General features: G+C 44.4%; 1 protein-coding gene across 1 annotated transcript in view; it reads left to right on the forward strand.

Moving 5' to 3' along the window:
* The window catches only part of stpg2 (sperm-tail PG-rich repeat containing 2), a 33217-nt gene extending 17322 nt beyond the window's left edge, over positions 1–15895 (forward strand). The window contains exons 11-13 of the mRNA XM_031570528.2: positions 9484–9652; positions 11599–11714; positions 15595–15895. Of these exons, the coding sequence (XP_031426388.1) occupies positions 9484–9652; positions 11599–11714; positions 15595–15732 (423 nt within the window). The 3' untranslated portion in view covers positions 15733–15895. The remainder of the gene's footprint in view (positions 1–9483; positions 9653–11598; positions 11715–15594) is intronic.
* The last annotated feature ends 7711 nt before the right edge of the window (positions 15896–23606 follow it).

The raw sequence follows: 23606 nt of genomic DNA on the forward strand, positions 1-23606 counted from the left end.
ATTGATAGCCCCCTACTGGCCCAACCAGCCGTGGGCAGCGGATCGATTCAATATGTCAGTGCAACAGCCCTGGGAGCTGCCTCTACGGAGAGACCTCCTAACGCAGGCGCACAGGACAGTGTGGCACCCCCATCCGGAGCTGTGGCGTCTCAGGGCCTGGCACCTGAAAGGTGCAGGCTCATAGCATCAGGCTTATCGGACGCGGTGGTGGCTACGATACAGAGTGCCCGAGCGGTGTCGACACGGGCTCTGTATACGCTGAAGTGGCGCATTTTTGAACGATGGTGCGCTGCGCGTCAGCATGACCCCATTAACTGTGCACTGGGCGTTATACTGGAATTCCTACAGCAGTTGTTTGATGAGGGGAAGGCGGCTTCCACTCTCAAGGTGTACCTGGCAGCCATTTCAGCCTGCCACGCAGGCATTAATGGCAGTTCCCCTGGCAGTCACCCGCTAGCGTCACGCTTTATGGCGGGGGTGAGACGGCTCAGGGTGCCAGAGAGGCACCTCATACCCTCTTGGGATCTGCTGGTTGTGTTACGTGCTTTCACAGGGCCTCCATTCGAGCCCCAAGAGACGGTGGACATAAAGTTTGTCTCTTTAAAGACCGCGCTGCTACTGGCGTTAACGTCAGCAAAGCGCGTTGGTGACATGCAAGCCCTGTCCGTCAGCCCATCGTGCCTTCAGTTCTCGATCGCTGGTGACAGAGTGCTTATGCGACCTAATGCTGCTTACACACCTAAAGTGGTGGCAACCCCATTCCGCAATCAGGTGATTAAATTAGCAGTTTTCTCGCCTCCTCCTTTTGCGTCCGTTGTTATGTAGAGCGCACTGGGGCTTTCAGACAATCAGATCAGCTATTTGTGTGCTTTGATGCACGTGCAAAAGGCAGACCTCTATCAAAACCGAGCCTCTCCCGTTGGATAGTAGAGGCTATCGTGTTGTCTTATAAGAGCTTGTCTTTAGATCCCCCGGAAAAGTTGCACACTCTACGCGGGGGGTCTCGTCTTCCTGGGCCTTACTAAAGGGAGTCTCAGTGGAAGATATTTGCAAAGCTGCAAGCTGGAGTTCTCGCCACACTTTCATTAGATTCTATATGTTAGATGTGGCTGAACCTAGTTTTCTACATGGGGTTCTGCAGGCGGGCGATCTCTGAATCCCCTGGCCTGAGAACGATATAATGATGAGTGTGTTCATTGGTGTCTACATGTTATGTTGCACATGAAACATCCCAGGGTGGTTTCCTACGGGCGTGGGATCACTGATCCCTGCCGCCTATGTTAAAGGTTGCCCTGTAAAATGTTCACCGCCAGCTGCCGTATGAACCTCTAGGAGGGCAAAGGCAATGAATAAAGTTGGTGTGTGTGATTGGCTGCCACTGTACTATCACGCGGGAATGTATAGGGTCCCATTCTGTTATATCGCAGTGAACTGCGATAAGGAACGTCTCGGTTACTTACGTAACCTCGGTTCCTTAAGCAGGAACCAGATATAACAGAATGGTACATGACGTCAGTCATGGACCCAAATCGAAGCATTTATCCATTCACGCCATTTATCCATCCGCGCTGTCTCCTGAGCCCGCCCCCTCAGGAGTCCATAAATTCACCAGCGCAACACGAATCTGACCTTGGAAAGAAAACTGAGCAAGAAGTATCAAACCAAGGCAACACTGTACACGCTAAACTTGTTATATCTGGTTCCTGCTTAAGGAACCGAGGTTACGTAAGTAACCGAGACGTTTATGCCAACCCAATCCTACACCCTACAACATTACAGTTATGTGTCAAGAGGTGTGCATTCATGACTCACCCAGATTCTTGTACACTTGGGCAGTTCAGAGACTCAGAGTTGTGTTTTACAGACTTTCTTGAACACTCCCCTAGTTCTCTTCCTTCTCTGTGTGAGGTGCCCCACATAGTGCAGGATGTAAGGGCTCAAATAATACAGCGCCAGGGCCCCCCCCTCAGCACAGTTAATGAAAAACCCTGAGACGCCTTAGCAGTTAACAGCGCAGCATGTTCCACATGCTTCTGCGTCCCACCGCGTCCTATATTAAAAGTGTCTAATCATTGCCTAATCAGGCTTTTCTGTCATGTTGATTCAGGGAAAGGGTGTGGAGAAGGGCCTTTCTCTGTCACTGTCCATCTTTTACTCGTGTGTCTGTCAAAGGAGCGCGAGGAGATAGGAGGTTTTCACACTGTGCAGTGTAAACATTTGGTTGATGTTGACATTGTGGTCACGAACAGACGAAATCAATACAAAAATGACATGCCATTAGTGCCAGAATCATTGTCAAGTGAATTGAGCACACAAGAATACAACCATAAATGGTCAAATATGCTAGGGCAGTTAGGTTAAAGTTGAGAGTTATTTCAACTCATTCCACTCCATTTGAGTAATATTTGAGTATATTGTATCTGAGAACATGGCTTATCTTCCTTAACATAGTCTAACCATTTTCCCCTTTTAATTAGTTATTCTCCAAAACAATGTGATGGCGATTCTCCATTCCACTCACAAGCCCATTAGATGAGACATCGACACTGAATATTGTTCCTGTCTGTCAAGACTTTCTCGGTGAGAGTTATTAATAATATGAGCATGGCCTGGTAGGCACTACTGCTGTAAAAAGAGGCTAGTTTCATTACGCCTAATGTCTCAAAAGGCTTTCTATACACACCGCACTATGGCAAAGACAGAATATCATGGGATCAGACCCAGAGACGCCCTTCATATAAATAACGCCCCTTTACTGTCAGTGCGAATAGCAGGACAGCCACTAACAGGAAATGACAACCTCAAGGTGAGGCATCAGCATCAGTGATGACAAGGGTAAGGAGGAGGACAAAATAATTTGTTCCATGTTTTTTTTTTTTTGTTCTTCTTTAATAAGACTTGAGAGCACCTTATTATCCATTCAGTTAGACGGCCGAAGAGATAAGAAGCCTTGCTAAACATACATTTATCGAACAAGCATTACATCGATTCAACCATCCCTAGAGGAGATGGATGAATAGGGGTGCTGAGATCCGTGGGGGAAATTATACCTGCCTAGCTATTAAACATTTTTGGATGTAGGTGTGAAGGGTTTGTGGGAGGGCCTGAGTGTGATGGGATATATGGCGCGGAGGTACAATGTCTGACACGAGACGCTGAAGGATATAGATATGATTGTCAGTTATAATGTGTGTAATAGGTCCAGGCTGTCCGTTCTCATGAGGACTGCATAGTAGAACGTCCACCCCGAGGCTTCAGGTGCCATTTTAGCCTTTTTTCTGAGAGAGAGGGAGAGAGGGAGAAAAATAATTCGAAATACGGTGGTCTTTGGTGGACAGTGTCGACGGAGATGGCGGTAATGTCCTGCGGCGGCCGTATTGACCCGCTTTACTGACAGCTCTTTCCCATTAATGTTTTTTATCGAGCTGAGACCTTGGTCTGGTGGAACGCCAGAAGGTACAGATGCCGCACTGTTTCTGCACTAGTTTCACTGGGCCTCAGAGGCAGAGCTGAGAGTCCATTTGATCTGCTTTTTCTATGAGGAAATATGAAGTACTGAATGTGCTGTATTTGAGAATATGACCAATGAATGGTATATTGTAGAGGTGGTGGATTTCTGTCTTTATTAACACAATAGTTTTTTCTTTATCGTTTCTTTATGTGCAGCTGGCTTATTTGTCATTTTTGATGGTTTGTTTACAGTGTGTGCCCAATGCCCATTAGTGGTAGGAGATTGTCGAAGGTTCAAAGGGCAGCTTTTGTCGAATATATCTTTTCCCTGGCCTTGTTATTTTTCAACTGACCAGATCAAGGAGAGCCTGCCGTAAATCAAATAAAAAAAAGTTTGCCCAGCAAGCTTGTGGCATCGCCAATTTTTTTCCCCCCTTACCCATATCCTAATGAGTAGGAGAGAGAACCTAATTAGGACACTGGGCCTTGTCATCAATGCAGGAGTCAATTAGCGTTCGATTCAGGGTCTTTGTAGGCTTTCGCACAGGGTGTAAAACCCTCCTCCCCCAAAACATAACAAGCACAAATACTTTTAATTGACATATAATGTGCATTTATTCAACACCACTTGTTGGGTAGAGCGGCTAATCATGCAGTTGCTGCCCCTCTGTTACTATGCAGATAGGACGTTATTATCCCAATGCAGTCCACAGTCTATCTTACATAATGAGCTCAGATTCACTCATTAGGGTGTGGCATTGACAGATGTGTGTGTGTGTGTGTGTGTGTGTGTGTGTGTGTATCTGTCTGGTTGCCTGTGTGTCTGAGTTTGTGATGAGTGTTACAGGAACCGAAATTGATGTAAAAGCATTCTTTAAAATGGCCTTGCATTGGCAAAACTACATATTTATTTGCTTGGAATGGCCTGTGTTGAATTCATTACGCTCTGTGTAGTGGGGAATGTGTCTTTGTTGGAGCAGAGATCACAAGCTCTATGAAAGACTTTGCTCATGCTGTGAAGTTGCAATTTGCCATCCATCCAATCCCCCCAGACAAGAGGGTAAAAAGATGCAGTTTGCAGAAAACATTGCCTGTAGGCCCTTATGAGTGAGAAAATCAGTAGCAAAGCAAAGAAAGAAATAAGTGTTTTAAATAAAATAGCATCTTACATATGCAGCAACTGTTTAGCACCTTGCATGTATAGGATGAGAGTGTGAAGGCTTGTAGTGTGAAAATCGACACCTGTAAATGTGTCACATACTACCAAGATGAGACGACTGCATTCTTTACCATTTATTTCAAGAAATCTGTCACAATGAATATTATATATTCTACAATAAGGGCCCGTCCACATGGAACCTGGATTAGCTGAATCCGGAAAGAAATGTTGTTGGATCGGCCTCTCGTCCACACGAACCCGGCGGATCTGGTCACTGAATCCGCAACCTTTTGAATGCGGTCTCCAGAGTGGGTAGATTCAAACCACCCAGCGGATCCGTGTTCGTGTGGACATCCGATCCGCACACTTTCTAACCCGATGATGTCACTGCACCACGTGAACGCCCCAAGCCCCACGCCCCGCCTCGTAACCACAGCCTGAACCCTTATTAGCCCCGCTGTGTCACTTCATAACGGCAACAACATAAACTAAATTGATGTTAGGAAAGGGATGACATTTACAAGCCACACTTTAAACTATCACTGTTTAATCTATTTTCATCAGACCATTGTTCAAAACCGGTTTTTAAAAGTGCCAGCAATAGCCTATATGAGCAAATCTGACGTGAAAAGATTTGTATTATAGACGGAAGGTACAAACGGTAACTTAACACAAACAAGGGTTATGGTGAAGTGCGCGATTCTATCTAGTCCTGTTTGAGTGCTGGTAACAGTGATTTCAGGTGGTAGATAAGTCGTTCAGCAATCGGAACATTGCTAGTTGGATCTCAACTTCTGTCTTCTGTCAGTTTATGCGCATGCTCCATGGCGTCTTTACAGCGTTTTCAACCACTCCGCTCCACTCCAGCGTTTCCGTGTGGACGCAGATTTTTCTTGACACGGCTCCATGTGGACACGATAAAAAAAAGTACCGGATCCAAAAGAAAATCCAGATTCAGGCAATCCAGGTTCTGTGTGGACGTGGCCTAACATTCACATTGAACGTTGGACAATTTGTGTGTAAATGTAGCCATTCGCAGTAGATTGCGTCAGTGCCACCCCAGTGCGTGTTTTGTTAATTCTCTGTAAACAGGCATCTCTCCTTCCACCCAATAGTGTCTGTGTCTGTTTGCGGGCCAGTAGCCCTGGCTCCATCTGGCAGGCTCAGCCACATGTGGGAAACAGCTGTGTGGAGACAGCTGTGCAGAAGCAGGTGAAGTTTGGGGAGAGGAGCCGAGCAGCCACAGGAGGTGGGAGCACGATGTGAGGTGCCCACTAAGTGTTTACTGAGCCAAGAGCCTGGAGCAGTCCGCCACATCCAGAAGAGGGTTTTCTCTTTCTTATTTATCTCTCACCGCTTCTCTCTCTCTTTCCCCCCTCTCTCTCTGTCTGTCTGTATACTCTCTCTTTCTGTCTCTCTTTTTTTCCCTCTCTGTCTGTCTGTCTATCTCTTTTTCTCTTGAGTCTAGCTTTTCTGGCTCCATCTTTTAGCCTGCTTCTTCCATCACGGCCCATCTTGTCTGAATGAATCTTTCTCCTCATTTAAAGCTTTTCCTCCTCATCCTCTTATGCTTCCAATCTGTCTCTTCACTCACCTAACCTTAGCTATGCAAGCTATTGCACCAGCCAGGCCAGGGGGAGGGGTTAAAAGGGGAGGCCAAATGATTGACCATATCGACGTGGTTAATCTCTGAACCCTGATGGCTTCCACCCCTGTGCCCCTTCCATGGGGCTACTGATTTTCTGACAGTTTATATGTTACTCTGACTGTGAATGAGTCCACACACACACACCCCCTGCACACACAGATCAACTCACAGTTTATATGTTACTCTGACTGTGAATGAGTCCACACACACACACACACCCCTTGCACACACAGATCAACTCACAGTTTATATGTTACTCTGACTGTGAATGAGTCCACACACGCACACACACCCTGCACACACAGATCAACTCTGACTGTGAATGAGTCCACGCACACACACCCCCTGCACAGACAGATCCACTCACTTTTCCTCTGGCTTTATGATCCATCTGAAACCCCATCCAGGGCCTGACAAACTGACCAGGAGTAGTAGCGCTGTGCCGACCTAAACGGAATCCTATAGCAAACTGTCAGATATATAGTAGGGCTGTGAAATGATTAAAATTTTTAATCAGATTAATCACAGGTTTCTGTGGATTAATCACATATTACCGATTTTCTCTGTATTTTTTTTTTGGATATATACATTTAACATGTTTTCTTTTTTTTTATTTATAAAAAAAAACAATGGTGCTGCAACTGAGCAATTCTTTAGCAGTTATCTTTGCTATTCCATATGGAACATTAATATAATCTTCATCCTAAACAGAATTTGGGCTTCTTAGCCATTGTATGGTTGAATAAAACATTTTTCTTTTCTTTTTAAATCAAACAGAAATGATTTGGGCTTCTTAGCCATTGTTTTTATAGGATGTTTGAACATTTTTCTCTTTTTTGTCAAACAACCATTAACCACACCATGACACAATCTAATGCCTCTAAATGCCCTTTTACAGTAGTCTAGCCGCGGCTATCATATTACGTGCACTGTCTATCCCTATAGTGGTCGTTTTGTCTTCAATTGCCCAGTTGCTTGCAACAGTTTGGAACTGTTGTGCACATGCCTCTGCAAAGTGGCGCTCTTCTGTTTTCATGCACGTTAGTGTAAACGACTTTAACTTCCATTCGTCGGTGATTAGATGTGCAGTTACACCCAGGTAGTTATCGTTACTCACAGAAGTCCAGTGATCCCCTGTCAGCGCCTGATGTTTCGTAGCAGCCAAGTCATTTCCTTTTTTTTTCTTTTCAGCTTCATACAGCTCGTGGATTTTTGTCATTATTGTGCGTCTTTGCGTTGCTTTGATGCTCGAGTCCCCCGTTGCCACTCGCACAACTTCGGTGAACCCCTTGTCCTCAACAATATTAATCGGTGTACAGTTTTTTGTATCTATTTGGCAACTGTGCTAGTCAACTTGTCACAGGCAGACTTAATGACCAACGCATGCATCGCGTTGAGGTGGTACTTAAGGCTGGTATTGCTACGGTGAAAAGATAACGTCTTCCCGCAGAGTGTGCATATCACTTTGGTTTTATTTGGTATTTATGTTTTTTTGAAACACGAACTTCCCATTACAGCGGCGACTAATGCAGATTGGGCAGAATTGTGGGTATATTGGAAGCTCATTTTGCGCATGCGTTAAATGCGTTAAAAAAATTAACTAATTAATCCTGTAATTTAATCATAACGCATTACGCGTTATTTTTCACAGCTCTAATATATAGTTATAGTTGGGGAGGGGGTTAGTAAAGAATGTTTCCAGAATAGGAGATGTATTAATAGAACCAGACATGTGGGGGAAGGGTGTGACGAAGTAGACACCTGGAAGTTCATTATGGAGGTTTAGAGGAATAATGCACAGGTGTTTCACCAGGGACTCGGCACACGTGTGAAGCCATAGGTTCGGTGTGTCTCTGGGTTAAGTGTGAACACGTCAACAACATTAAGTGTCAACCTTAAATGGTTGCCGCACAAGGCACAATGCATTTGAAATGATCCCTTTGTCGGAAAGAAAAGAAAATAGAGAAACATTAGGCACTACAGTCGTATGAAAAGATTTAGGCACCCCTCTGAGGCTGCATGATAATTTACTTTCTTCTTCACCAAAAAAGATCACAGTGGTATATTCATTTTTCTAGTTAACACTAAGTACTGGGGTGTTTTCCAGACAAAGATATTTAGTGTAACAGTATTTAGTTGTGTGAAATGTTTTCACTGTGAGGAATGTAATCAAGAAATGGAAGGCCACAGGCACGGTTCTTGTTAAGGCCAAAAGTGGCAGGCCAAGAAAAATATCGGAGAGGCAAAGGCAAAGGATGGTCAGAATGGTCAAAGACAACCCTCAGACCACCTCCAAAGACCTGCAAGATCATCTCGCTGCAGATGGTGTCACTGTGCATCGCTCAACAATTCAACGCACCTTGCATAAAAAAACACTTGCTGCCCTCAGTAAAATTTGGTGGGGGGTCCATCATGCTGTGGGGCTGTGTGACTAGTGCAGATACTGGGAATCTTGTTAAAGTTAAGGGTCACATGGATTCAACTCAATATCATCAAATTCTTGAAAATAATGTTCAAGAATCTGTCACAAAGTTGAAGTTACGCTGGAGTTGGGTGTTCCAGCAAGACAACGACCCGAAACATTGCTCAAAATCTACCAAGGCATTTATGCAGAGGAACAAGTGTAATGTTCTGGAATGGCCATCCCAGTCCCCAGACTTGAATTTTATTGAAAATCTATGGGATGACTTGAAGCGGGCTGTCCACGCTTGCCAGCCATCAAACCTAACTGAACTGGAGATGTTTTGTAAGGAGGAATGGTCCAAAATACCTTCATCTAGAATCCAGACACTCATCAGAGGCTATAGGAAGCGTCTAGAGGCTGTTATTTTTGCAAAAGGAGGCTCTAGTAAATATTGATGTGATTTTTCTGTTTATGCACCTGTCTAATTTTGTTATGATGCATATGGCATATTTTCTGTTTATTAAATAAACCTTATTTCACTGCTGAAATATTACTGTGTCCATGAAGTATTATATACGTATATGACAAAGAAGTTGCTGATCCAAACGCCCAACAATTTATAAATGAAAATAAAGGAAATTATCAGGGGTGCCCAAACTTTTTCATACGACTGTATTGTGTAAGCCTCAAATGACAAAGACTTAGTTGAAGGATTTTAAGGTGAACATCACGAGTTTGCCATTAAAAGGACTGCATGAGTGGGACCATGTAAGTAATTTGAATATAGTATGTATGACATGTGACTGTCTATCCCTCTGTCAGGACACCCCCCCGGCCAGCTTGTACAATGTCCGGGAGGCCTATGACAAGACCTACGGCCGCAAACACTACTCAGCACCCCGAAACAAAGACGCCAAGAGGAGACAGGGGTCGTTCCTGAGTGCCTCACCCCGAAAGTCCTTCTTCATGCACCCTGACCCTAACGTCCCAGGTACCCTAAAACCAATTAATGTTCCCTGTATTGCTCACCGTTACACAAAAGGATTCCTGCATTCAGTCATTTCTGTGTTCATAGCTTTTAATTTAAAGTAGATGTGTGAAATGTTTCCGCCTGTTATATTCGCTGCTTTTGACCTTTCGTTTCATCAGATTTGACATCCGTAATCTAATGTCATATCCATTTTCTCTTGCAATTAGCCAAATATTTACATCAATTAGACGTTTCCACCTGCAGGAACTGTTTAGCACCTTGCATGTATAGGATGAGAGTGTGAAGCCTTGAGGTGTCTGAAAATGGAAGAAAAGACACCTATAAATACAAACATCACATACTACCAAAGTGAGAAAACCGCAAAGGCCCTGATACTGTCATGGCTCTACTGCTTGGCCTGTTTCACTATTTACTCCTGTTTAACTATTTACAGGCAGCTTGAGGTTAATCACACAAAAAAAAACATATTTATCAACACTGTGTTGATGTTTAACGGCATTGGATTAGCCAAGTGCTGTTTTCAGGAAAGGATACCAGTAAATCAACTGAAGGAATCATACACACTATTTACCCTTTATTTCAAGAAATCGGTCTTAATGAATATTATGTACAGTATTCTACACTAAAGTTCACATCAAATGTTGGACAATTTGTGTGTAAATGTAGCCATTCACAGTAGATTGCATCAGCGCCACCCCAGTGTGTGTTTTCTTAATTCCCTGTAGGTAGTCCTCCTTCATATGCCCCGACCCTGACATCCCGGGTTCCCTAAAAAAACACTGTAACGCACATGAGTCATTTCTGCAATGAGCCATTTCTGTTTTCATGGAAGTGTTTAATTGGAAGGAGATGTGTGAAATGTATGTGCCTATTATATTCGCTGCTTTTGACCTTTCGTTTCATCAGATTTGACTGCCGTAATCTAATGTCAATGTAGGCCAAGAGCCATATCCATTTTCCTGTGCAGTTAGCCAAATATTTACATCAATTAGACGTTTCCCCCCTGCACCTGTTGTTTCAAACTGGAGAGATTCATCACTTCTTTGGAAAAATCACACCTCTCCCCTCATGCCCAGGCCGTCACCTGGCGCTTAATAAAAGACTGATTTGCATTTAAATAGATTTGACTGTTTGCAAAGTTTGCAGTCAAACACATGGGTAGTTCATTTCACCTATAACGTTGTTTGCATTTTCCAGACTTTGTGTGTGTGTGTGTGTGTGTGTGTTTGTGTGTGTGTGTGTGTGTGTGTTCGTCTTTCACCTCTCATCTGCTGCCTTCCTGCATCCCTTCCTTTGATGGGAAGTTGATTAAAAACACATTTTCAATCAGCATTTTTTTTTTGACAGGTGCCTCTTGACACACCCTCCAAAAACTGTTGCCAGTCGTAATGGGGTGCACGACTTCCAAATGTGCTCCAGGTTAAAACAGCAGCAGTGAGTGCAGGAGTGCAATGCAACAGAGCTCATAATACAATCAGGTTTTTCCTTTTCCATCGCTGTAAGCAGCTTTGCAGTTGCTGGGCACCACACTTTTAATTTTTTTTTTTTGCTCTGGGAGAACCCCTCCTATAAAACCTCTGATTAATTATGACTTATTTCTGCAGAGAGAGAGAGAGAGAGAAAATAATAATTGAGAAGGCCTTTTCTCTCTCTCGTTCTCTCTCTCTCTCGGTGGAAATGTCACACAGTATGAGGTTGGGCGTAATTACTCGAGTCCGCTCTCTCTCTGCCCCTCCATCATTCCATAACCCTTATCAGTCCCTGGCCGAGGCCCACACCATTCAGCTCTCACCCGTCCAAAATGAAAATATGGGTTCATTCATTCAAACACATGTTATATTGATTCTTTCAGGGAATGGGGGGAGGGGAAAAACATTCCGACTCTCTTTTACTCGTAACTTTTTTTTTTCTCCCTCCCTCTCTCTCTCTCTCTCTCTCTCTTTCAGGACCGGGTCACTACAGCCCAGAGATCAAGTCCAGTGCCAAACTGGCACTAATCGGGTCCCGCGAGGACCGCTTCAAGAGTCAGAAGGACACCACCCCTGGCCCGGGCACCTACCAGGTGAGTCTGTGGTGGACGGTCACAAGTGCCTGTGCATGCTGATGTGTCATATGACACGGCTGAGCATTCACTCCTGCGGTTTGGTGAAACGAAGAGGAAACACTGTCATCATGGGGTGTGTTCAGTAGTTAAACAGGAAACACTGTCATCATGGGATGTGTTCAGTAGTCAAACAGGAAACACTGTCATCATGGGATGTGTTCAGTAGTTAGAGTGGACACACTGTCATCATGGGATGTGTTCAGTAGTCAAACAGGAAACACTGTCATCATGGGATGTGTTCAGTAGTCAAACAGGAAACACTGTCATCATGGGATGTGTTCAGTAGTCAAACAGGAAACACTGTCATCATGGGATGTGTTCAGTAGTCAAACAGGAAACACTGTCATCATGGGGTGTGTTCAGTAGTCAGAGATGAAACACTGTCATCATGGGATGTGTTCAGTAGTTAGAGTGGACACACTGTCATCATGGGATGTGTTCAGTAGTCAGAGATGAAACACTGTCATCATGGGATGTGTTCAGTAGTCAGAGATGAAACACTGTCATCATGGGATGTGTTCAGTAGTCAGAGATGAAACACTGTCATCATGGGATTTGTTCAGTAGTCAGAGATGAAACACTGTCATCATGGGATTTGTTCAGTAGTTTTGAAACCCTACAAGAGCAAAGCATTTAAGACTGATACGAGATGATGAAAAATCTCAGAGGCAAATTTCTCAACGCTGTCACAGTCTAAAAATGAATCATGCAGCTCAAGAAATGACATATTACATGAGTCAGTGATATCTTCTCTTTAGTTTCGCTTGGCTCCTCCAGCCCAAATTAACTGAATCTGTTCAGGAATGTCATTTCCAGTATGTGCACACACATGTAAACAGAAGACGTTCAAAAGGAACATCCACGTGAATGTCATTGCGTGTGTTAAGTGTTCTTGGCACTCTTCTTGATTATGCAGAGATGAAATTGTAAATAGCCGCACGGGGCTCTGCCTGTCTGTCAGAAAGAAACAGCAGTGAATCCAAACTCCCAGTTGCGCTGTGCTGTTGGACAGTAGAGGGTGATTGGCCTGGCCTTGACCAGCCTGCTGGTGCTACAGTGAGCAGATTGGAATCTGCCCAGTCAGTCCTCTGTGTCTCTGCATGTGTGTTTGTCAGTAACGGGTGTTTGTGAGCATCGCCATCCGTGTGCTAGATAGCCCTGGCGAGCTGATTGGCCCGAACTGGTCTTGGCCGTGTCGTGCTGTGAAATGGCAAGAGCAATGATCGGGGGACACGCTTGTCTCATTTCAGTAGTAGCAATCTTTGACTTTCATACAGAGGCTGTATGACATGCATTGCAGTAATATACACTGATGTGTAGAATATAGCACGATTTAAGTGACTTCCACGAGATTCTCAGAAATTGCCAGTTTTTCTTCAGCTCTTCTTGTCTGACTGTGCAGAGCAATTAAAGGAAAGCTCAGATGTGTTAGTTTCAATCCATTATCAGTGCCCGTGTCGGTGAAACCATTGCTGCTCTAATGACTGTAGATTTATAATGGGCAACAGCTTATCCTCTTTGCCAGATGCACCTGTGCGGTGTGTTCTGTGCTGTCAGTAGTCCTTTATCAGCTCACACTGACACCTAAACATATTCTTCTGTCACGGGAGGGTTCATCCCCGTGCGTATAATTGCTATGTTTTGGTAATTAGTATGTCAGTATGTTGGACACTGTTGGGAACTGGAGACACTGGTGTTTGGTTTGTTTTTGGTTTGAGCGGAGAGATGTCTTGGTTTTACCTACGGCGCTGGCATTTTTGGCAGGTCATGATCACAAATTCCACACACAGTCTAACAAGAGGAGAGAGCGTGTGTGTGTGTGTGTGTGTGAGAGAGAGAGAGAGAGAGAGAGAGAGAGAGAGAGAGAGAGAGAGAGAGAGAGAGAGAGAGAGAGAGAGAGATGCCCTTTTCCCATTTTTTTTTCTTCTTCTTCTCCATCTGCCCTTTTGTTCCCTCCCATGATCCTCCCTTTCTCCTTAAGAGTCGGCTGACGTCGCCCTGGGTTTGATCAGCCCTCTGAGCTCCTACTGCGCCCCCGTTCCCTGGGTGCCCCATTACCATGCGGCGGTGAACCTGGGGCCCGGGCACCTCCCGCACACGGGGGGCATCCCAACGCTGAACCTCCACAATCAGATCAATAATTATCTGAACGCCGCACCCTGCTTCATCCCCACGCACCGTCGCGCCAGGCATACAAAGCGCAAACCCTCCGCTGCCGTCTGCCGCAAGAATACCGATGAGGTGACGCAAACTCAAGCATGTACGCATACGTGTGTGTGTTTGTGTATTTGCGGGGGCTCAGGCTTCCCAGGCCCAATGGAGGTGAGTTTGAGGTCAGGCTTTGAAGTGCCACTCAGATCACCTCCACTCCTCCAACACACACACACACACACACACCCACACACACACCCACACACATACTTCCCAGCTGTGCATGGTGGAGCTGCCTGATTCAGTAACCACTGCCTCTATAGCTTCTGCGATCAGCACACAAAGCGTGTGACAGAGCAGTCGGCCCAGCATGTTTCTTTTTTCTCGCTCCAGGCCTACTGAAGTGTTTTTTTCTCCTTTCTTTCCACTGGCCATATTTCAGCAGCGCGGACAGCAGGAAGTGAAGTATTTAGATTCATTGGCCATCGGTAAGTGTCATCAGGCTCTGTCAGGGGACTCTGCAGGCCAGCAGTGTGCAGCTCCTGCCAGATCAACTGGACAGAGACGTGGGAATAGTTTTATGGCCTGGAGTTATTTACCGTCTAAAGTTCCCAAAGTGCAGAAATGTTCCCTGTGTGTTTTTTTGTTTAAGGTATTGTTATTTCTGCACTTGTAGAGGGCATTGCGAGGCCAGAGTGACACGATTGAGGCTACTCATATCCAGGGTTACTTTCCCCCCTCCTCCCCACGTTCTCAAACACTCTATACATCATATCTGACCAGAGTCCCGCAGAGCTACAAGAGCTGCTGCTTTGATCCTGTGTTTCAAGTGTGACAGCCCTGTTACAGTCAAAGCAAATGCAGCCACTTTCTCGCCATCACATGGACCAACTGGACGTGGTGAAGTAGTTTTTCATCACATCTTCTAATATGTATCCTTTATCGATGCTTTAGCTTTTCTGCAGTGTGGCAATTCATGTGAATTTTAAGACCAGTGTGGGAGTTAGTGGCCTTTACATGACATTGTGCATGCGCGGTCTGTTTTCATGTCGAGATGTGAGACTCTGTTGATGCCTGTCAGTGTACATCACAGGTCAAGGGTATGGCAAATGCCATGTGAAAGAGCACATTGACAAGAGCAGGGGAGATCTTGAAAGAGTGAATAAATCAGGGCAGAAATCCATATGGATTTACTTTTGCTGTTCCCAAGAGTGCCTTGTCATCACTATTGCTCAGCCCCTCCTTTGCTACTGATGCCCTCCGCTGTTGTTTTCCCCTCTTCCTGTTCTTCTTTTCTGTGGTCATCTCCTTTATTGATGGCCGGCTCCTGGCTGTAGGACATGGTGACTCCCCTCTAAGGGACTGGTTCGAGGGGGCGCAGCTCGCTCGCTCGCTCAGACTGCCGCGCCCAGAGCAAGCGGCTCGTAATGTCTGGCTCGCTGTTTTAAACACACTCACGCAAGCAGCCATTATGGAAATGACGCCAGAGCAACTTCACTCTGCCAGCATTAAATTTAGAGACTCATCGAAAAACGTGTGCGCATTATCACTTAACAGCGCTCTTGAGCGCGACCCCGGAGCCGGAGCCTGACCCTGCGATGATGATCATGATGATGATGCTGCTGCATGAATTCTCTGTGGGTCTCACTTCCTGCTCTCTCTCTCTCTCTTTTTTTTTTTTCCACAGCTCAGCCCTGCAGTCGTGGACACGGTGCTCAAAGGCACGTTCAACGTGACCCTACATAACCCACTGATGGCACAGAGCCCCATCCTGAGGCCGCGCAACGCCATTTTTTTGGAGAACTTCTCCGTCCATAGCATGTAGTGCCAAGTTAAAGCTCACCGGACACCACCAGAGGAATCCCACACGTGGGTGATAATTTCACTGCATTTATAATCTCGATTCTCTTCAGTGGTCACTTTTCATCCATGAAAAATGAATAAATGATAAAAAATAAACAACTCAAGAATTTCAGTCTGTGAGTCTGTGTTGTATTTTTTTCTCTTCGACCGTTTTACCACCAGTGGTTTGTTGACTGTGAGGGGAATGATTTAGGTGTATTGATCTGCAGACACAGAGAGCTGGACATGTTTACAGTTTGACCCGTAATTAGCCCATTTAAAGTGAACAAAATGGAAAAGCCCTGCTGGTCGTCTAGCTGTTTCAAAGCATTAATCGTATTGATTGATATAAAAACATTACCAAGCTTGTTGTGGGTGAAAATACCCAAATAGATAAACCTCATACCATTTATACGTTATACAACATAATCGATCTATTATCTATTTATCTGTCTGTACACCTGTTAATCAACACCCCCTTCTCTCTAGAGAACGTGTGTGTGTGTGTGTGTGTGAGATGTGTGTGTGTGAGGTGTGTTAAAAGTATTGAGGCTTCTGAGCAGGTCTGTCTCCCTGGGAATCCTCTGATATGTCCCCAGCAATCATAAAACATTCATTAATACATCCGGGCTCCGTCACACTTGCGCACTCATGACAGGCGGAGTGGCGATGTGCATCCATCACATCTCCATCAGCAAGGAAGCCAAGCAATGAGAAGGCTCTACATTTGGCCAGAAGCTAGGAGAGGTGACTGAGCACAGAGGCATTACGATACGATCGGAACAGCCTGTGGAGAAATATGAGTTAAGCGTGAAAAAAAAAAAAAGTAGCAGGGTCTTCTTCCCTTTAGTGAAGTTTGAGCATCAGTGGCAAAGTGATGGGTGTCCTGATGCAGACAGGGTTTCTTCGATCGGGATGACTTTATTCATAAGCCTTGCGGCTCAAACTGAGAAAAGGAATAACCTTTTATTTGCAAGTCTCAGGCCTGGCTTATGCTCCTCTTCAATAATCTCACCTTTTGGTACCATTTGGATGGACAAGAACGTGTCATGTTTCCCAAATGGTATTCAGCCTTTTCAAAGAGACAGCCTTACTTGAAAACTTTGGGTGTGCTCACAACAGTCAGTTTGCCATTGCTGGTATTGGCGTAATTCATGTCTTTTCAGCTCCTCCACATAAGATGCATGGTGAACTAATTCAATAACAATATTGACTTTGGCTGACATCTTTTCCATTGTATCATTATCGGTGCGACTACGGCAGGAGACAATTAAGCGAAAGTGAAATGTGACTTGTGAAATTAATGCATTCCTCTGTATGCATAAATCATACAATTCATTATCCATATTTGCTGACGACCACAAAGAGGTGTGAAAGTCACATAAAAGAGCCATAACTTATTTACTAATTTGCACTCTAATAAGATCTCCTCGTTAATCAATGGTTACTCCGCCCTTGTGGAGTTGCTGTAGTCCTTGTCTATTTCCAGGCGTGGAGCCCAACACAGTTATAATTTAACTTTGCTCCCGCTCAAAGTGGTCCGGAAAGCCTTCCTGAGGGTATATAAAGAAGTTTACAGACCTGGATGCATCCTTATAAAATATTTAGTGTAGCATATGTTTGCTCTCCATGTTAGGGCAGACAGCATTTTTAACCAAAAGAAAGGCACCTTGTTGAGGACTTTCAAAAAAATATATAACTGTTTAGGCTATTACAAAAAATCTAAACCATCGTGAATGCTGTCTATTTCAACTCCCCTCAAAATACCACCAAATTAATCATTTGGCCATGATGTTGTCTTTACCTTTTTATCACGGTGAAGGTGTCCATGTTAGTAATGCCTCAAAGACATTTACAGGACATTCGCATAGGTATGTCCTTATTATGTTGGCCTTTTAAGCGCTGCAGATAATCCATGGTGCCTTTTCGGAACACGTAAACAAATGCCAGCGTAAAGAAATGATTTATCCTTCTCACCCCTCTCACATGATCACTCAAAATAAATCATGTGGGTTATTAGCTTATTCAGATGGTTGGATCAGCTTTCTTCTGGACCCATAAATTCTCGAGTTGAAAGTGCAGGGGGGCAGTTTTGGGAGAGTGCAAAACAGCTTCCGAGTGACCGCTCATGAGTCCCGTAAACAGAACGCTGATGGTAGTCGGACATCTGTTTACCTGCAGTCAAACGTGCTGTCTTCTGTTATTGCCTCGAGACAGCTTCGCCACACCCTCTGCCATGGCATTGTTCGTCAAAGCCTTTTAATCTAATTAGGCATTAAGCCCCTATCATTATTTAGCAGACTGAGAGGGAGAGAGGGTGTGTTATTTATGGCCGACTTTTACCTTTTCATCACACCGGCCTGTTTTACAGTGGCAGACTAATTCAATCAAATAAATCAGAGCAGAGAGCTGAGTGTTTGATAAAATAAATAAATAAGAGCGAGTAAATAAATAAACAAATGCAGAGATTGAATAAGTCTGGATTACGGTGCATTACACAGGACATCATTCATATTGTTTAAAATGTGTGAACGGTACAGGGGATAAAAGTGATAAATGAAAAACTCAGCTTTCAAAAAAGATACCAATCAGCTTAGCCCCTTTACTTCATCTCAGCTTGTGGTTTCTGCATTTCCTCTTCCTGGAAACCAATATGGCTGTCATGCTGTCGTTTGTTTGTGTCTAGTGCAACTCACAGATATCCATACAGCTTATCAGCTTAACGTATTTTCATCTGACTCTGAGTCAGCTGTGTGACATTAAAACATAATTTTAACGTGTCGTTCTTTCCTATTTTTACACTATTTTGGAGAGGTTTCCTTCGTGGAACTGCTGTTGCATGTTGCTAATCGATCAAAATGGGTCTGGAACATTGACACACCTGAGATGATGGAAATATGACTTGTAATAACATACATTACTCACATAAGGGTGCACATATATTAAATTCTTCTCATGCCTGTCTGCCACGCTGCATCCAGTCACATCATTTATTTGAGAACACTCCAGCCAAGCACCTTTTCCCCCACTGATTTCCCAAGTGGGCTGCCAAGATAGACACCTGTTGCTGCAAATACATCACTGCCACTTCCCCTTACTTTAATTTGTGTGTGAGCCCTTCTCCATTAACATTAGTCATTTGTTCAATTCCGTGACTTATGGGTTCAAACATCAAGGAAAGGTAAAAGGGAACTGCATTCCCAAACCTATAATAGAAAGTTCATCACAAAAAAGGGAACTGCAGTGGCTGGCTCAGGAGGCAGCGTACCTTTGCAGTGCCAACTTTATGGGGAAGCAGCCATAATGGTTTTGCTCCCTGTAGCGAAGGGAGAGCGTGATCACCCAACCTACTCACACAGGGGTCAACCTACCTGGGGGTCCTTCACACAGTTTTACGGGCACGCCTCCAATGACCTCAAGTAAGCCATCCCACTTCTGACACCATTTGTAGCGGAGGGAGAGCGTGGTCACCCCATCCGGACTCAAACCCGGGTCAACAGGGTACCAAACATGCACTCTGACCGCAAACCTCAAAGAGCCAGGCTCGATGCCATGGCAGTCAGAGTACATACTCATCTGAAGTGACGATCACATCGTCACACTTCCTTTCAGTTCCAAATGAAGAAACATCACAATGTAAAATGCACCGAGCCCATAAATAGTTGTTACTCAAGTAATTGTTACTCAAGTATTCTAACTCTAAGCTCTGGCAAAGCTCCTGTACAAAATCCACTTTAAACACTAATTGTACCGAGAACACTTTGGTAAACACTCACTTGAAAGACAGGGTGAAGGTTAAAAATGGCGGCAAAGCAATTATTGACAATTATGGTCAAATATGTAATCAAAGATTTAGTTGACCTGTGTGGACTGGTAAATTAGAGTGTCAGTGGGGCTCTGATTGAGGTGCAGGTGGGAACTGCAGACCCTACTGATTGTCTGCTTCCTCATTAGCACTCATCTTTTACAGCAAGCTCCCACTTTCTCATGTGATGTGATCTCTACAGTGAGACCTCTGATGTACCTAGTGTTGCTCGAGGAAGTTAGATTCCAAACCAGACCACTTAGCCGTTTGCAGGTAATCTAAAGCTTGCTTTACAAATGCTATGTTGCAGATTTACGATACATTTGTTTTGTCAATCACAAAAAAAAAACATTTGTATTATTATTTATTTATATAAGACACAACGGCACAACTCTTATACAGGGTTGCCAACTCTCGCGCTTTCAGCATGAGGCACGGTTTTATGTCCTGTCTGATGCAAGCATGAAATAAATTCCATTGCGTCCTACACCAAATTTGTACACCTGTGAAGAGTATTGGTGTTTTTGATATACCTAAGTTTAGTTGCAACTCATGAGATTCCTTTGAAGAATGTATCATATTTACATTAAGTAAACTGGCGCAAAAGCCTAGCACATTAAGCCTAGCACACGAACCCGGCGGATTGGGTCCCTGAATCCGCAACCTTTGAATCCGGTCTCCAGAGTGGAAAGATACCAACCCGCCGGCGGATCCGTGTTCGTGTGGACGCCCTATCCACACATTTTCTAACCCGATGACGTAATTGCCCCATGTGAACACCCCACGGCCCGCCTCGCAACTTCAGCCTGAACCCTTATTAACCCTGCTGCATCACTTCATAACAGCAGCAACATAAACTAAATTGATGTTGTTAAGAAGCTGGTTAGGAAAGGGATAACATTAACAAGCCACACTTTCAACTATCACGGTTTAATCTATTTGCATCAGACCATTGTTCAAAACTGTTTTTTAAAAGTGTCAGCAATAGAGCAAATATGACGTAAAAAGATTTTCATTATAAACGAAAGTTTCAAAACGGTAACTTAACACAAACGAGGGTTATGGCGAAGTGTACGATTCTATCTAGTCCTGTTTGAGTGCCTTGGTAACAATGATTTCAGGTGGTAGAGAAGTCGTTCAGCAATCGGAAGATTGCTAGTTGGATCTTCAATTAATACTTTTTTCCCCCTCCATCCACATCAAACCCCCCCCCCCCTATGTGTGTGTGACAAAGAGCAAAAAAAACACGCATATGGAGAAGAGATTGAACGGTGTGGAAGGTCAGACATAAACAGAGATGAGAGAAACAGAATGAAAAGATTACAGTGAGCTAGCTTAAGGTGGATATACAGTTAGGAGACAGAAAGTCTCTGAGGATAGTGATAGCCTTATCAAATATAACACAGGAACAGAGCTGGAGGAAGTGACATCAAAAGATGGCGAGATGGAGATTCTAAAACAGATGAAGCGAGAGGCGTAGGTGTCAGGAGAGGAACGAGGAAATGGTGGCTGGAGCAGGACCGTCTCACATCTCTGTTTTGAGTGAGTAGAAGAGCCCTCTAACTTCCCAATGAGTCGCTCAGTAAAGAAAGCTTTGCAGTATTAATTCCATGCCACTGCCATTTAATGATTAAACATAAAATGATTTCCGTTCCATGATTGTAACTTAGGTTCTGGCACCGGAAAACACTGCAGACCCTGAGGGTGGGTCATGCGGAAGGGAACAGGGTGGAGGATCAACCCGAAGAAGATGAGGCTGGCTGTCAAATGATTCCTGGATCAGGATTTAAATATGAAATGGCTCAAATGAAAGGCAGAGTTGACAGGAGATTTTAAAGGTGGCAGGGGAAAGTGGAAGTCAGAGGAAGAGAGCACAAGAAAGACGGCCTGACAGAGGAGAGCTCTTTGAATCCATTGCAGGCTGAATGGCAGAAGCCCAGGGTGTTTGAAGCTGTGACAGGAGCATCACTGCTCTCTGTCGTCATTTGCATATGGGTTTGAGCGTTCCCTTGAACATAATCAGGCTTAATTGGCCTGTGTATGTTTGGCCATTTCAGGTGAATAATACCTGGACATTTTTACATTTTGAATTGTTTTAGGTGTATGCATATTTTGAATGGTATATCCTCTTTTGATAAAAATAATGTAATATGAAATTTGATGCAAGTCACCAAAAATCGGCTAAGTACAAGCAAAGCTTCAGCCTACTTGATCTGTTATCACACAAGGGGACTGTATAGGCATTCAAAGTGGATTGTGCATCGTAACAAATATACTTTGTTAAATGATTTATTGCCTTGCCGTAGATGTTGATGATATTGTTGTGAGTGCTAGAGAGGCAAAGGAAAATAAATATTGTGCTATATATTTTACAGATGAAATCTATTTTGCTAATCCAACACAATTATTACATTAAGAAAATGATACCAAGGAGTTGGTTGTGTATAATGAAGGTCCATACAAAAACATGAAAAATGAGAGGAGGAGGGAGTGAGCTGTGTAGGCAGGAATTGCTGAAATGAACAGAAAGACGGCCTGAGATGGAGCCCCCTATGAGTAAGAACTCAGACGGCATGTTCAACCCTATTTGGGCCTTATGGGTCTGCTTATAACAGAGAAAAAGGCTAAACTGAGACAAGAGATGACTATAAAACTAAATAAGTTGTTGCACAAGTTGTATAAATTACTGGATGTCCTAACATTTCCCTTGGGATTAATAAAGTATCCATCCATCCATCCATCCAAGATCAAGAAATTTTAGGACATCCAGTAGCTTATACAACTTGTGCAACACACAGACATAACATACACAAATCACATGCACATAGGGAGAACACATTCAAAAGGAGTGGGGTAGTAACAGATACAAGAATGGTAGAGAGTGACGGTGTAGGTGTAGGTGCCCAGTAGGAAAGTGTTCTTGCGCTTGTGTGGATAGGGCAAAGAGAGAGTGCAGAATAAAGAGTACAAGTCTGTGCAAGGGGCTAGTATAGCCAGTTAGGGGTTGGACAGTGGGTTGGTATAGTACGATAGGGAACTTGTCAAATAGTGAGCCTGCATCGATGTATGAAAACTGTGTTATAAATCGTTTATAATGGTTTATTAATGATCTATAAAGTGTTTACAACCTAATTAACAACCTAATTATAAACCATTTATAAACCTTTATAAGGGGAGCCTTATTGTAAAGTGGTACCGAAAGAGGTGAGGTAACTGTAGCTATTTGGTTCAGGGTGTCTCTTTCTATGGAGAACAGGCAGTATAGTGAGGAAAGTACTGAACTGAACATGAAGGGAAGAGACAAAATAGAAGAGGTGGGAAGGTAGGGGCAGAGGAAAGGGACCAGGAGATAACCTGGAGCAGTCAGGGAACGAAACAATAGCAGGGGGGGTGGTGGCCTCAAAAAGGTAGGGCAGGAACAGAGGGACAGACAGGGAGTGCGGTGACAACCGGAGATCCAGACCTGAGGAGAGGAGAGAAGAGAAGCTTCTGGCTAGAGAACCTCACAAAGTCAACGAAATTCCCTCCCATCGAAACTAGACACAAGACGGGAAGAGCAAGAGAGAGAGAGAGAAGCGAAGAGAAGTGAAGGAGGCCCCAGAGAGAGAGAGAATATTAAGAGGGGGGGGGGGGGGCATGACCTTTCTGTGGATAAAGACTGGGGAGTAGAGGGGGCCCCGTGGCGAACAGGAGGAAGAAGAAAATTGGGAAAAGGACGGGACGTACGGAGAGAAAATGAGAAATGGAGCAAGCGAACGGACGGAGCGAGACCTCGGTGGAACAGAGGCGCAGACGAGCAGAGGAAAGAAGGAGGGGAGGGGAGCGAGAGAACATATCTGTGGTGCCTGGAGGAGAGGGGGGAAGGATGGTGGTCGGACTGGAGGGAAACATCAGAGGTGGTAAAGAGACAGCCTGGCAGTGCAGTTGCATGGAGGCAGAAATGGATGCAAATGAGTCTCGTCCTCAGACAGCCCACCCATGGAGTACCATGGGCAGTACGATGCATTTAACAGGCCCGTTGCCAGTGATGTGATTAACCATTGCTTCCACCG

Source organism: Clupea harengus, chromosome 7 (assembly GCF_900700415.2).
Source record: "Clupea harengus chromosome 7, Ch_v2.0.2, whole genome shotgun sequence".
Taxonomy (NCBI): domain Eukaryota; kingdom Metazoa; phylum Chordata; class Actinopteri; order Clupeiformes; family Clupeidae; genus Clupea; species Clupea harengus.